This window comes from Venturia canescens, chromosome 2, assembly GCF_019457755.1.
Source record: "Venturia canescens isolate UGA chromosome 2, ASM1945775v1, whole genome shotgun sequence".
Taxonomy (NCBI): Eukaryota; Metazoa; Arthropoda; class Insecta; order Hymenoptera; family Ichneumonidae; genus Venturia; species Venturia canescens.
The window spans coordinates 18,909,929-18,923,435 of record NC_057422.1 but is presented as its reverse complement, the minus strand read 5'-3'; the positions used below and the strand labels follow the sequence as shown (position 1 = coordinate 18,923,435).

At 34.2% G+C, this 13,507-nt stretch overlaps 3 protein-coding genes across 4 annotated transcripts; 2 read left to right on the top strand and 1 right to left on the bottom strand.

Moving 5' to 3' along the window:
• The first annotated feature begins 193 nt into the window (after positions 1-193).
• LOC122406661 (uncharacterized) lies at positions 194-2,782 on the top strand. 2 transcript variants are annotated; one of them, XM_043412248.1, is made up of 5 exons: positions 194-538; positions 902-1,163; positions 1,426-1,633; positions 1,730-1,859; positions 2,367-2,782. In XM_043412248.1, the coding sequence occupies exons 1-5, from the start codon at positions 196-198 to the stop codon at positions 2,456-2,458; spliced, it is 1,035 nt and encodes a 344-aa protein (XP_043268183.1). In that variant the 5' UTR covers positions 194-195; the 3' UTR covers positions 2,459-2,782. The 2 variants fall into 2 exon arrangements, with proteins under 2 accessions (XP_043268183.1, XP_043268182.1); XM_043412247.1 differs by having other exon boundaries at positions 2,258-2,782.
• Positions 2,677-5,842, bottom strand: stas (Transmembrane protein stas). The gene is made up of 4 exons (XM_043412249.1): positions 5,559-5,842; positions 5,112-5,232; positions 4,710-4,838; positions 2,677-3,798 (listed from the first exon to the last, which is right to left on the bottom strand). Exons 1-4 carry the CDS (start codon positions 5,797-5,799, stop codon positions 3,291-3,293), a joined length of 999 nt encoding a protein of 332 aa, XP_043268184.1. The 5' UTR covers positions 5,800-5,842; the 3' UTR covers positions 2,677-3,290.
• A 5,158-nt stretch (positions 5,843-11,000) lies between these two features.
• Positions 11,001-12,030, top strand: LOC122407134 (uncharacterized). The gene is made up of 3 exons (XM_043413158.1): positions 11,001-11,352; positions 11,465-11,619; positions 11,793-12,030. Exons 1-3 carry the CDS (start codon positions 11,224-11,226, stop codon positions 11,875-11,877), a joined length of 369 nt encoding a protein of 122 aa, XP_043269093.1. The 5' UTR covers positions 11,001-11,223; the 3' UTR covers positions 11,878-12,030.
• The last annotated feature ends 1,477 nt before the right edge of the window (positions 12,031-13,507 follow it).

Sequence of the window (13,507 nt, the reverse complement as noted above, 5' to 3'; positions counted from 1 at the left end):
TGATCACGTTCCGATCAGCTGTTTTTCAGTCTTGAACGTTTTCCACGAAAAACATTTACAAATTAAAACAAACCGCGAAGGGTATTATTTGTTTCGCTTTATACTCAAGCATACAAAGATGTTATTGAGAAATCGGTTGAAATTATTAAAAAAGAATATTTAAAAGAGCAAAATTATTCAAAAACTATCATCGGTATGGCTACTTTAGACGACTACCGACGATACGTGACAGAGATTAACGAATACGCCGCGGCGAATGGAATATCAACCGCGGAAACCAATGAAATTTTCGAACAATGTTTTTACACGTTGGACGTGAAGTTTTCAAAAAAAGTGTCTCTTTTTCGAAAAATTTTTCGCCTTTGCCGAAATTTATTGACCGTTATATTTATACTTATATTTTGCGTTGTTCTTCTTTACAATCATCAATCAACCCACAAAATTGTATTGAGGAATATTCAAAACTTTATTTATCCGGGTTTGAAGCTCTTGAGAACAATTGCTGTTCCCATCATTAAACGATTTCCATCATTGACTGGTGATTACCCAGTTTTTTCTCTAATATAAGAAAACGTCGCTAATTTGTTTCAATTGTTTCAAATTAAACTGTGTAAAATAATTTCATTTTTTTTGCTGGAATAATCTGTATTAGTTATAAATCATTTATGGAAAACTGCTTTGAGATCAATTCTAATAAAAATTACAATAACATTTAATTATAAGTAAATTTTTTTTTACTAAAAATATATCTAAAAATTAAGCTAAAAGTTGTATCAATTTTTATTTTTTACTGCAGTTTATTTTGGTTTCATTTCAATAAAAAATATAAACTAAAGCAAAATCCAAGCATTTTGAAAAGAAAAACAAAAGTAATATTTTGTATTGACTTCAACATTTATAGAGTTTTACGACGAATGGTGCCTTGTAGAAAATCCATATTTTCGAGTTTCTGACATGGATTGTTGGCCTTGCAGTTCAGTTCGCTCAATTCCAGATCTCACAGGCCGTAACATTAGTTCCGAATTCAATATTGGAATTCCTTATACCAGACAAGATAACCAAATCCCAGTGAAAACAGGAGATTTATTGGAAATGTATGAACAAAACATGCATATTTTTGACAATGATGCAAATAGAGTATTTTCTAACAATGCATCTTACAGGTAAGAATGTTACTAGTAGGAAAAATAACTAAGCCTTTTAGTTAGAAATTCAGCATTTTTATAAGTTTGTTCCTAACGCCAAATAATTAAGATTAGTTTGAACGATTATGATTCACACAAACCAGCTACTGGAAAGACATTTTACTTGGAAATTTTTTCATTCCAAAAAAACCTTATGCAAAAGGATTATTTGCTAGTTTTATTGAAGTTTGTGCCTAAAGTAACTATAGATTAGACATTTTTTATTATCATTTCTTATTAGAACAATTAAGGACGTATTTGAAAAACGATTGGATAAGTATCCGACTGTTCAACTGGAGACTCACATACTATGGAGAATATTGAGAATGGAGCCGGGAAGATTGATAAGAAAGCTATTTCCACGACCAATGAGTGTACCCAAAATTTGGAGCCAGAGTACAGAAAAATTTGTATTCATTGATGAACCACTATCGCAAATATATCCTTTGGTAAGTTTGCCTTAAAAAAACACACAATATTAATATTTTCTATCTCACAAATTACTACTTTTGTATTTCCTTCATTGATGCGAAATATTTTTTTAGCCAAACCCAGAATGCAGCAATGTTGTCCTCAAATGTTCCAGTGGTTCGAGACTTATTAATATGGTTCCCAGTTCTGAGTGTTCGCACAGTTGTAAATCGTTTACAATATTATTGTCTGCTGGACAAACCTGTGAGTTTTTGCCCGCATAAAAATTTATATAGGGGTCAGAATGAAATTCATAAGAATTGAATGTGATCAAGGAGAAATTCCCATAAAAGCCGTTTCACGTGCTTTTTCATTGTCTTGTTATTTCCTTGTCATTTCGAGCTCATTTCATGCGATCTTTTCATATGCTAAACTGAATGAATGTCACGATTTGCAAATGAAAACGGTCGTATACACTTCATATTCGAAACCTAAAACTTTTGCTTAAATACAATTTTTGATATATCAATACCTTATATTTGATTGTACTTCTGTGGCCACATGTATGAGCCAAAAGTTTTAATTACGGTACACATAGTGATTTCAAATCCTAGATATATTTAAAAATGAAAAATTGTAGCCGATTCTTTTTCTTTTTACAGGTTGTCACTTTGAAAACTTTTCATGGGAATTTCCGCTCGAACAAGTGATTTTTCCATTTCATATATTTTTTATTACCATGTTATTTTTATTCTCTTTTTCACATTTCAGTGTGGTATAATTGGTGGTACTGGAGGCCTTTGAGCATTCCAACGGTGAATTCGACTGATATTAGCATTAATTATCTTATATCTTTTTGCTAGAAATCATACATTCGTTTTGTACTCTCTTGTAAACTCTTTCTTGGCGATACATGTATTTATACTTCTCTATAAAAATTGTGACACTTTTCAATCCAGGTGCAATATGAGTTTACAATTTTTTTTTTATATTATTGGCATTCGAAACTGTTACGTTTATCTTTTACTAATACGATTTTTATTTTTTGATGGCATAAACCTATAGCAATAAAAAAAAACGGTTGAATGTAATAATGATGATTTATTGCCGAAGACAGTTTCGGCATGCGTTTGTTCAACAATATTTTACAATCAATAATAAATTACGCAACACCCGCATTGCTTATATTTACATGTTTTTTCTAATAATAAATACGACCTTATACAGAAAAATTATGTTAAGAATAACAGCAAATTTGTACCACGACGCAGAGACTAAAAAAACTGAGAATTGTGATATTCATTGAATATCAACGATTCAGAGAATAAATTGGAATTTTCGCATAACTCATTCAAGAGTTACGAAATCTTAGTGAACTTTGTGAAGAGTGTAATTATAAATGAGATAATCACAAACTAAAAACTTCAATAACCTATTGTGGACCTTTTGTATCGTAAGCATAAGAGTGAGAGCTCAAAAAATTTAGCTAGATTGATTTATCGTTCTGGACGAGTCCCGGTCAAACATTTGGATATTGGTCAAGGAATTTAGGCCGGAAATAGTCCGAGATCGAAAAGTTCATTCGTGAATAAATAAATCTTTTATTATTCGAATAAAAGTAATTATGTCTAAAGAATTAATAAGACTTTATTTTGAAAAAAAGAAATTCTTTGGCTAGAGAATAAAAAAAATGGCTTAATCAAACTTTTTGCTATACTTTTGTTTGAAGATTACAGGCAAAATGGAGACGAGGGCAAAAATACAAAGGATAATAATACTGTTCCATGAGAAAGCATCACTGGAAGAGGTTAATTTGTTTAAAGTTTGTCCGGCTTGTATAGCGACGAACGAAGGTGGAGCAACACCAAAAAAGGTGCCGACAATAAATGGCATTAAAGGAACACCGATAACCGGGCTCGCTAAATTGATGAACCAGTTTGGCAATAGTGGTGTCATCCTCAGGAACAACATATAATTCAATAAATGGTCTTTGTGTTTGATTACTTTGAGTGCCCACTCGTTTGCTTTATCAGGAAAGTATTTAAACAATAATTTTCTTCCTAACAATGATGAAACGAGATAACACAAACTTGCACCGATAGCACTACAACTGCACACAAGGAATAGTGCTAGAGGAAATGGGAACAGAAATCCGGACAAAATCGACAAGAATATTGATCCCGGTATCGCGAACGTTTGTAAACTGTTTTCATTCAATGTAAGGAAATTTGTTGATATTTATATTGCCTTTTTTAATTTTTGTATAATAACACATTAATATTTTTGATGTTTATAACTGAACGTTTTCCCAAAAGATATATGGGTATAGAAGGAAGACAAAATGAAACGAAATGTAATGTCTTGATCACAGTAGCAATTGTTATTACATAGAAGTTTAACAGTTGATCATTTCGAGTTTTGCAAGCTATACCAAATATTTTTGTAACTCTGGAATTAATCTAAATTATTTTTCTACATCCCAAAATGGATAATTCTGAATTTTTCGAATGATCAACTAAATATAAATATTTCTGAGAATTTCTCTAATTCATCGTTCTCCATCGACCATATCAAATTATATTAAATAAGATAACAGGTATTAATTTTGATTCATTCAATGTTTCTCTTTGAGCTCTATTCTGGTTGGTATGAACATTTGTTTCCATATTTGTGTTGTTCAACTGACAGGAAAACTCTTCAAGAATCTCTACTATTTTGTCCACAATTCAAAATTAACCAGACACGTTATATGTAAAATGTCGGAGAAATGTTACATTTGATGATGGGTATGGCACGACTCAGCTAACATTTTTTTGACATTTTTATCCAAATATCATCCAGTCATGGATTTAAAAAATCATCCATTAATTTGTTATGTCCAAGAACCTTATCATGTTTTTTAATACAGAGGATTCTCTGTACCTACAACTATATCATTTAATTTTTTCTATTTTGAAAAAAGCACTAGAATGAATGTGAAAATTTGACACTTAAGGTACAGACACACGATCTACAATGAGAACTCTATGTATAAAGTATTTTCTAACTCAGTACACTTGGAAATTGAACAGTGCAAATTGCGGAATGATGTCAACCAAATATGAAAAAGGATACAATACATATGTGAGGAAGAGTCCGGCGAGCACTTCTATGTAGTAACGATCCTTGTATTGTTCTAACAGTTTACCTAAATTTTTGGCATCTTCTATGTTGAAGGGTAATTTCATGTGCTCCTTTTCATGCCTGCAATAATTTCCAATTAATTCTCTCTCTCTCTCACCCATTTAATTTCAATATTATAATCAAAATCCTAGTTTATAAGTTGAGTATGAATATTGAATGAAAATTTATTTGATCGGATAAAATTTATTTTGTAACTCGTTGCTGTTAGGAAAATCTAAAAGACTAATTGAAATAAAATTTTCCATTTAATTTTTCTTCCCGGCACATATTGAGGTAAAATCTGTTGAAATGTTCAAAACAATAAATATGAATATTGTTTAATAAATTAATTACTCCGACAATTCCGGAAAATGGGTATAAACCCACAGGAGCGCAGTTAATGAGGTCAGGAATATCAGACCTACGAGCATAAATGCTTTCCTGGTCGATGTTCCACTCCCCGAATGAAGATTGCCTAAAAAAATTAGACAAATTATATACACGTATACATTCGTATATAAAATATAAATTGGTATAAGACAATTAATCAGATCGAATTTAAAGATATGATGATGGAATAAGATGCGGTTATGTTTCACGCGTTTGTAGGAATGACTCACCAATTTTATTGTTTCCTAACGTACACTCTGATTGAATATATATTTAAAAAAGTAAATATGGAATGAAATCTATGACTACGTGTTTTCTTTAAATTAACCTATAAAATTGGTGAGATACAACGCGTGAAAATTCATGACACATAAATTTGGCGATAACATGAATTAGTGTTATTTTACTAACCTAAATGAACATTTTTTTTCACTTTTCCGCTCATTTCACTAACACAATTCGACGAAGTGTTTTCTGAAATACTATTTTTTCGATTAACCACGTCTCCGTCAATGGAAATAGTAAAATTGCCCCTGTCTACGGTTCGAATCGCTCCAACTACAACGAAGGCGCCACTACCGCGGTGACGGTGATAACTGTCGCTTAAGACCTTCGGGACATGTGACCCTTGCGTCACAAAAGAGAAACTCATAATTATCAAACGCACACTGAACGTTCGAATGCAGTAATGAAAGTATGCAATTCGAAATTCCGATACTTTATACGTTTTCTAATCGCGTCATGTTTCTCGTACGTGATGAGTGAGTAATCTTACTATCGCAATGTTCCATTATTTTTATCTGAATAAAGGAAAGCCATGCGGTATCAAAGTCGTATCATTTTTTTTTATTATTCTTTCATATTGAATGTTAATGAAGCGCGCCTTGTGCGATCATCGCTGGGTCACGTCGACATGGTTTTTGATCTCCTTTTTTGTTCACTGCGTTTACTTCTCGATTACATAACTTATTATCTCTTGTTATGTTTGTAGCTCTCTGCATGCGCGTTTGCTGATGTCGCGTTTCTCGTCCTCAATTTTTTTCCAACTTTTAAGTAGAACGTGTCGAACGGTTAAAAAGTAAACCAAGTAATTGGGGCTTTTGATGAAAAAAATTGTGTTCGCACAGGAACGTGATAACAACCTGTGTATAAACAAGCAGTTCCAACTGCGGAGGACTGGGCACTTTGCGACATTAATAAAGGGATTTTTTTCCTCGTACCTTATTGTACCTTCAAGGTCACGATAAAAATTATTCATCCGCAATCTTTCCTGCAATATTCCCCTTTTATTTTTCTTAACAACGTGCTTTACCCACCACGTTTGGCGACGAGACCCCTCTGCACAAGGTGAGCACAAGGACATGAACGATACATTTTTTTGGAAAAAACCTTTTGAAAAAAAACACACGATGCTCTCCCGTAGTCGTATCCTACAACAGATGCGTCTTCGAAACGAAACTGTTTTACAGTCGTCTTTTTTGGATGATAACAATAGGGAGTCACAGGCTGAATACATACCGCTCGGAATGAAGTTCTATGGAAAACCGTGCATTTATCTAGAGGCGCGGCAGGCGTTGTCTCGACGTAAAATTAAATAAATAGTTTTTAAATGGCGAAAGCGAGCCGCGCCGCCTATCTATACCCGAGATCGCGTGATTTTCCCTCATTTAATGTAAGCTCGCAAATTCTTCAGAACAATTTGAGAATACGATTGGAGATGAAACAATCTAACGAGAGGGGAAACCGTATCGAATACGAAAAGCATCGCATCGCGACATCGCGCGATACTGTGATTTATGTGAACACGACGCGCGCCGTTTATAATAATCTTGTATTCCCGATACATCGACGAGTAGCGATACATGGCTCATAACAAATCGCACACTCAAAGTGAATGACCTTCTCTTTGCTTATTTCAGCGGTCGCGCGAAGGATACTACTTTATTACATCGGAACCGAACACGTTCTACACTATGGATCCGATAAACTTCCGAAAAGCGGAAATCGAATTTTGAGCTGAAATTTTGCATATACTGCTTCTTTAAAACAATATAAGACTTCCCCTAAAAGGATTTTTGGCGGCTGGCAATATTTATTGAGAAATTGAATTTTTAAGTTGCTATTTTAGCCCGAGCGAGTACATCTATATCGCTTATCTCGCTCGGCCGGTATCCCCACTCCGCTAGTGCTTTTATTTCCAGTACGTCTTACCCCTACTTTTTTCTTGGTAAATATTTAGAATTATTTCCAGTACGTCTTACCCCTACTTTTTTCTTGGTAAATATTCAGAATTATTTCCAGTACGTCTTACCCCTACTTTTTTCTTGGTAAATATTCAGAATACGGGCCTCACCTCCGATCACGCTAATTATTTTATATGTTTTTCTGGGCGTTTTATAGTTTCAGAGATATAGCCTTTTTTGTATTAAGGATTATTTGGTTTATACAGATGTGTGTGTGTATATATATCTTCGTGTAATGGTGCATTCGAGGACTTTTTTCCTATAAAGTGGTTGTTTTGAGGACAAATGGTAGTTTGGAGGACGGTCCTCAAAACCACCAATGTTTAAATATAATAAAATTTAAATTTTATATATAATTAAAATTTTTTATTATTTCATAACATTTTTTTGAAAAAAATTCTTTTAAAGAAAAAAAATCAAATTTGATTACAATATAAAATTTGGACCGTATATAAAATTCCAAATTTGGACCGTATATAAAATTCCAGTTTTTTTCCTTTAAAATCCGTCTCCCCGGCGCGAAGCCACCTATATTTAATAATTAAACCTATTTACCACCTATTTAATATTTAAATAAATATTTTTTTTTAATTAAAAAAATAAAATAATAAATTTAAATTTTTAAATAGTAAATGCGTAGGTCTCCCCGGCGCGAAGCGGCGGTTTCTAAGTACTCGAATAAATTACTCGTCGGATTCAGCTTATCAAAGTTTGACAAAGCTTGTCAAGCGATGGAAGTTCGCTGACAAGTTCGTTTTAAAGTTCGGTTTTAAAGAAAATTGTTTCAGTGGCGCAGACGATTTCTTTGATAAACTAATCGCGTGTTGAATTTTCAAATCTATCATTACATGAAAATTTTGGAATTGCTCAAACGGTGTATGATATCTTGGAGTGGCTGAGAATCTACTCGGCATCAAGTAAAAAAAGTCTTGCATTTTTAGTAATATTCAAGAAAGAAAAACGAAAAACAAAAACCGACAATAACTTTTCTTGATTATTGAGATACCGAAAGAGATAAAGACAAAGTTTTGCTTTGAGATTATTTTGGCAATAAAATATTGTGCTTCTTTCGAAGATCGATTGATCGATGGAGTCATCGATCAATCGATCTGAGACTAATCAAGTAATCCATCAGACGTACACGAATACGATAATAGTTCCATGCCCGCCGAAAAATTTACCAGAACATGTTATACGTAAATAGACAGTTGTAACTCGTCAATTATTGCTGAAAGGTGTTGAATAAATCCCTAGTCGTCACGATGAATTCCGTCGTTACCCAAAAGTGTACAAAGTATCGTAGCGTTGAACGGTGAATATACTTACCAGCTACGATCACAAGTAGTATATTACGACCCTAGGCCCGAAAGTTGGATTCCTTGGCATGTGCTATATGAAGGCCGAGGCGAAGGCCATGTCGCACATGCCAGGGCATCTAACATTTGGGCCGTGGGTTGTATACTATTTTTCTTGATCCCGTAGCCGAAAGTACGTTCAATAATTACTAGCAATCGCGGGGGCGGGCATTAAAAACATAAACAAAAAGTAAAAAAAACACACACACAAAATATCACACAATGATACAACAATATTATTAGTACAAATAAATAATTCGTTGATACATGTCTGATTTAAAGTCCCATGATAGTTAACAATTTTTCTATATATGAATATTTCCCGCTATACTTGACAATTTATATGAATATATGATTTCCTATGAACCTGGAATCTGAAAATACAACATTATTCCGGACGACCATATTCATTTTATTAGTCCGGTTACATTATTTTCTGTTTTCGCATCTGAACGAACAAATGTATGTTATTCGTCCGGGTTCATGGCAGTATAGCGCATAACATGAATGATAAAAGCTACGCTATACGCGCCCGCTTGAAGCAAATAATAATAATGCTTGGCAACGAATAAACAAAATCATGGCAACGAATACAGGCTTCACATTCATATATCGAAATGTTAAGGAGGGTGGATCACGAAATCAAAATAATCAGAATTTGATAAAATTTGGTGATAACATTCTTTGGCATCAAATATACAAATACTATTTTTTTCAAATTTTTTTACCACATGGTTATTGAATAATTGAACGTTAAATCGAAGTTCTTATGCACGAGATGTATGACTGTATATGTGCAAAACACGATGCTTGTACACGTGAACTTTAGTGTTCGATTACTCGAGAGCTATGTGGTAGAAAAATTTAAAAAAATTTATATTTTTTTATATCCTTTTAAAGAATACATTTACCAAATTTTATTAAATTCTTATCATTTTGAAATTTTTAATGTATTTAACATGGTTTAGCATGGCAACATTGTATCGTCGCGACCCACCCTCCTTAAAGGATCGCCGGCCGCAAAAATATCGTCAGAGCGCCCTGAAGTTAGCCGAGTTAGCCGGCCACGAAAAATTCTCTTCCCGGCCTGAAATGCAGCCGGAAAGTGCGTACGTGCGTACTTTCGGCTAGGGGAGCAAGAAAAATAATGAATCGTATTTTCGTTTTTTATTTCACTTTTGTTTCAGTCAGAGTTTTGTCTTTTACTATCATTTTTATGAGCCCATTTATTGATTTACCAATAATTTCAACTCACGAGTACCGATAAAATTAAACTATGAAAATCCACGACAACGAGTCTTCGAAACAAACTTAAAAAAACATGTCTTATGAATGGAGTGCTGTCTTTAAAAAATTGTATTCTTTCGATCGCTGTGAAACGTTGTTACGTCCAATTATTTGCAACAATCGAAAAAAAATTGTACTGAAAAAGCTGCGAAAAGTTTCTTTGGCATTTCGCACATAAAAGCAACATTTTCAACGAGACACCATTCTTGCCGACAAAAAATTTCTACAAAACACATATACTCGAAGCTAACGCTCAACTATCGTGGAAATCGACGCAGAAAACGACGAACTGATCGGAAGGGTGACACGACATAATATCACATGACAAAATATCACACGACAAAATATCATACGACTAAATATCAGTGGGATATAAAATATCCCACAACAAAAAATTACAATGACTATTTATCGAAGCCAGGCATGAATTTTTCAAATCGATTGATGTTTGACACTGTATATACGTGTGAGTGGTGTGTATAAGACAATGGATAACGAACACAATACAACATTGTGTGTGTATTAAAATTAAAAAATTAATAATAATCGTACAGTTGCAGAGAGAGCAGGGATTCAAAAGAGCTGAAGGACCGGAGTATATGAAGTGAAGACGTTTTCGGGCAACTGGATATTGAATAAAACGAATATTGGCCCAACCGAGAATTCTAAAAACTTTCGTACTTAATAAATAATAAAATACATAATAAATAAAAATATGACGCAATAAAATTCTCTACTTCGAAAAATCCATTAGAGAGCATGTTTTTTTTTCACGAGGATAAGTGTTTCACTCATGTGTTCTATTGAGTATACTTATCTCTGTGCTGGTGGGGCGGAGTTGAAATTCCGAACGGTGAGAAAAACACATGAGTGAAACACTTGTCGTCGAGAAAAAAAACATGTTCTCTCATGGATTTTTCGAAGTAGAGAATTTTATTGCATCATATTTTTTGGAGATACTATTTGGAGATAAAATGTAAAAAAAAACACCTGAAACAATAAACGGATACGCGAAGGAACGAGTATAAATACCGAAGATTTGTCACAGAACCGTCAGAATCCTCGCAAGACTTTACCAGTCGAGCATTTGCAATCTATTTTGAAGCTAAAACTAGTTTTTTGTGAAACTTTTTATCGTACGAATTTCACTGTCAAATTTCTCAACGAACATTATCTACGAGTATTGCAACGATGGTGAGACTTTCTGACTTTTTTGCCATTTGGCTACTCACCATTGGAATCGTTAGCTGCTATGTCTCCAGCGATCGAGCCGCTTCAGCGAATGGCATTGACTTTTCCGAAAACTCTGAAAGTTATCAGGTTTGTTAGCTTCAGAATAAGTTTTTTTTTTTTTTTTTTTTTTTTTTTTAATGACCTGGTAAGTAAAATAATCATTGCTTGAAATAATTATGATTGTTGTTATTCCATCCAGAAAAATGCTAACAACTTCGTTAATGTCCCTGCTCATGATCAAAATGAAGATCCCAACGACGATAACGAATTGGCAAATGGAAGAAGTGAGGAAGAGGGTGTTGCAGGTTCCGTAGATCCTGAAAAGTCATCGGACCACAAAAGGATCGCTAGAAAGTACGAAAGTTTTTAGAATTCTCGGTTGGGCCAATATTCGTTTTATTCAATATCCAGTTGCCCGGAAACGTCTTCACTCCATATACTCCGGTCCTTCAGCTCTTTTGAATCCCTGCTTTCTCTGTAACTGTACGATTATTATTAATTTTTGAATATTTTTACAACATTGTTAGCATTTGCAAACCGGCCGACGATGTGAAGGTACGAATTTGCTATAGAGGGCTTTGCAGATCTCCCCCTGCGAACGCAACAGCTTAAAACATTTAAGCAAGAATACAGGATGAAACAGATGTCAGAATAATAGTCAGAATATCGCGAAATTATCCCCGGCCCCATGATGTTGGTAATACTTTATTTATGGTTTAATGATCAATGTAATTCGGCTATGAATAAAATCTTCTTTTCATTGCATCTTCCGATCGGTGTTCCATGACATTAGATCACACGACAAAATATTACAGCGACAAAATATCACACGACACAATGTCACCGCGACAAAATATCACACGACTAAATGAAAACACACACGCGCACAAACACGAACACACGTAAACACAAACACTCACGCACACGCACACAAACGCGCACCAATACAAGCACACACAAACACGAACACACATAAACACAAACTCACATACACAAACACGCACACGCGCGCACACACACACACACACACACACACACACACACACACACACACACACACACACACACACACACACACACACACACACACACACACACACACACACACACACACACACACACACACACACACACACACACACACACACACACACACACACACACACACACACACACACACACACACACACACACACACACACACACACACACACACACACACACACACAATGTTGTATTGTGTTCGTTATCCATTGTCTTATCACACAACTCACACGTATATACAGTGTCAAACATCAATCGATTTGAAAAATTCATGCCTGGCTTCGATAAATAGTTATTGTAATTTTTTGTTGTGGCATATTTTATATCCCACTAATATTTAGTCGTATGATATTTTGTCGTGTGATATTTTGTCGCGGTGATATTTTGTCGTGTGATATTTTGTCGTGTCACCCTTCCGATCAGTTCGTCGTTTTCTGCGTCGATTTCCACGATAGTTGAGCGTTAGCTTCGAGTATATGTGTTTTGTAGAAATTTTTTGTCGGCAAGACTGGTGTCTCGTTGAAAATGTTGCTTTTATGTGAGAAATGGCAAAGAAACTTTTCGCAGCTTTTTCAGTACAATTTTTTTTCTATTATTGCAAATAATTGGACGTAACAACGTTTCACAGCGATCGAAAGAATACAATTTTTTAAAGACAGCACTCCCTTCATAAGACATGTTTTTTTAAGTTTGTTTCGAAGACTCGTTGTCGTGAATTTTCATAGTTTAATTTTATCGGTACTCGTGAGTTGAAATTATTGGTAAATCAATAAGTGGGCTCATAAAAATGATAGTAAAAGACAAAACTCTAACTGAAACAAAAGTGAAATAAAAAACGAAAATACGATTCATTATTTTTGTGATCGTAGCTGGTAAGTATATTCACCGTTCAACGCTACGATACTTTGTACACTTTTGTGTAACGACGGAATTCATCGTGACGACTAGGGATTTATTCAACACCTTTCAGCAATAATTGACGAGTTACAACTGTCTATTTACGTATAACATGTTCTGGTAAATTTTTCGGCGGGCATGGAACTATTAACATATTCGTGTACGTCTGATGGATTACTTGATTAGTCTCAGATCGATTAATCGATGAATCCATCGATCAATCGAATCTTCGAAAGAAGCACAATATTTTATTGCCAAAATAATCTCAAAGCAAAACTTTGTCTTTATCTCTTTCGTTATC

Excerpts from the sequence above, each read along its gene's own strand:
- LOC122406661 (XM_043412247.1), top strand. The coding sequence starts at position 196 with ATGGCTACTTTAGACGACTACCGACGATACGTGACAGAGATTAACGAA. Across the intron at positions 539-901 it reads ACGATTTCCATCATTGACTG|AGTTTTACGACGAATGGTGC; the intron begins GTGATTACCCAG and ends CAACATTTATAG. Across the intron at positions 1,634-1,729 it reads TATCGCAAATATATCCTTTG|CCAAACCCAGAATGCAGCAA; the intron begins GTAAGTTTGCCT and ends ATATTTTTTTAG.
- stas (XM_043412249.1), bottom strand. The coding sequence starts at position 5,799 with ATGAGTTTCTCTTTTGTGACGCAAGGGTCACATGTCCCGAAGGTCTTA. Across the intron at positions 5,233-5,558 it reads GAAAAAAAATGTTCATTTAG|GCAATCTTCATTCGGGGAGT; the intron begins GTTAGTAAAATA and ends TAATTTTTTTAG. Across the intron at positions 4,839-5,111 it reads CATTTTCCGGAATTGTCGGA|GCATGAAAAGGAGCACATGA; the intron begins GTAATTAATTTA and ends AAATTATTGCAG.
- LOC122407134 (XM_043413158.1), top strand. The coding sequence starts at position 11,224 with ATGGTGAGACTTTCTGACTTTTTTGCCATTTGGCTACTCACCATTGGA. Across the intron at positions 11,353-11,464 it reads AAAACTCTGAAAGTTATCAG|AAAAATGCTAACAACTTCGT; the intron begins GTTTGTTAGCTT and ends TATTCCATCCAG. Across the intron at positions 11,620-11,792 it reads CACAAAAGGATCGCTAGAAA|CATTTGCAAACCGGCCGACG; the intron begins GTACGAAAGTTT and ends CAACATTGTTAG.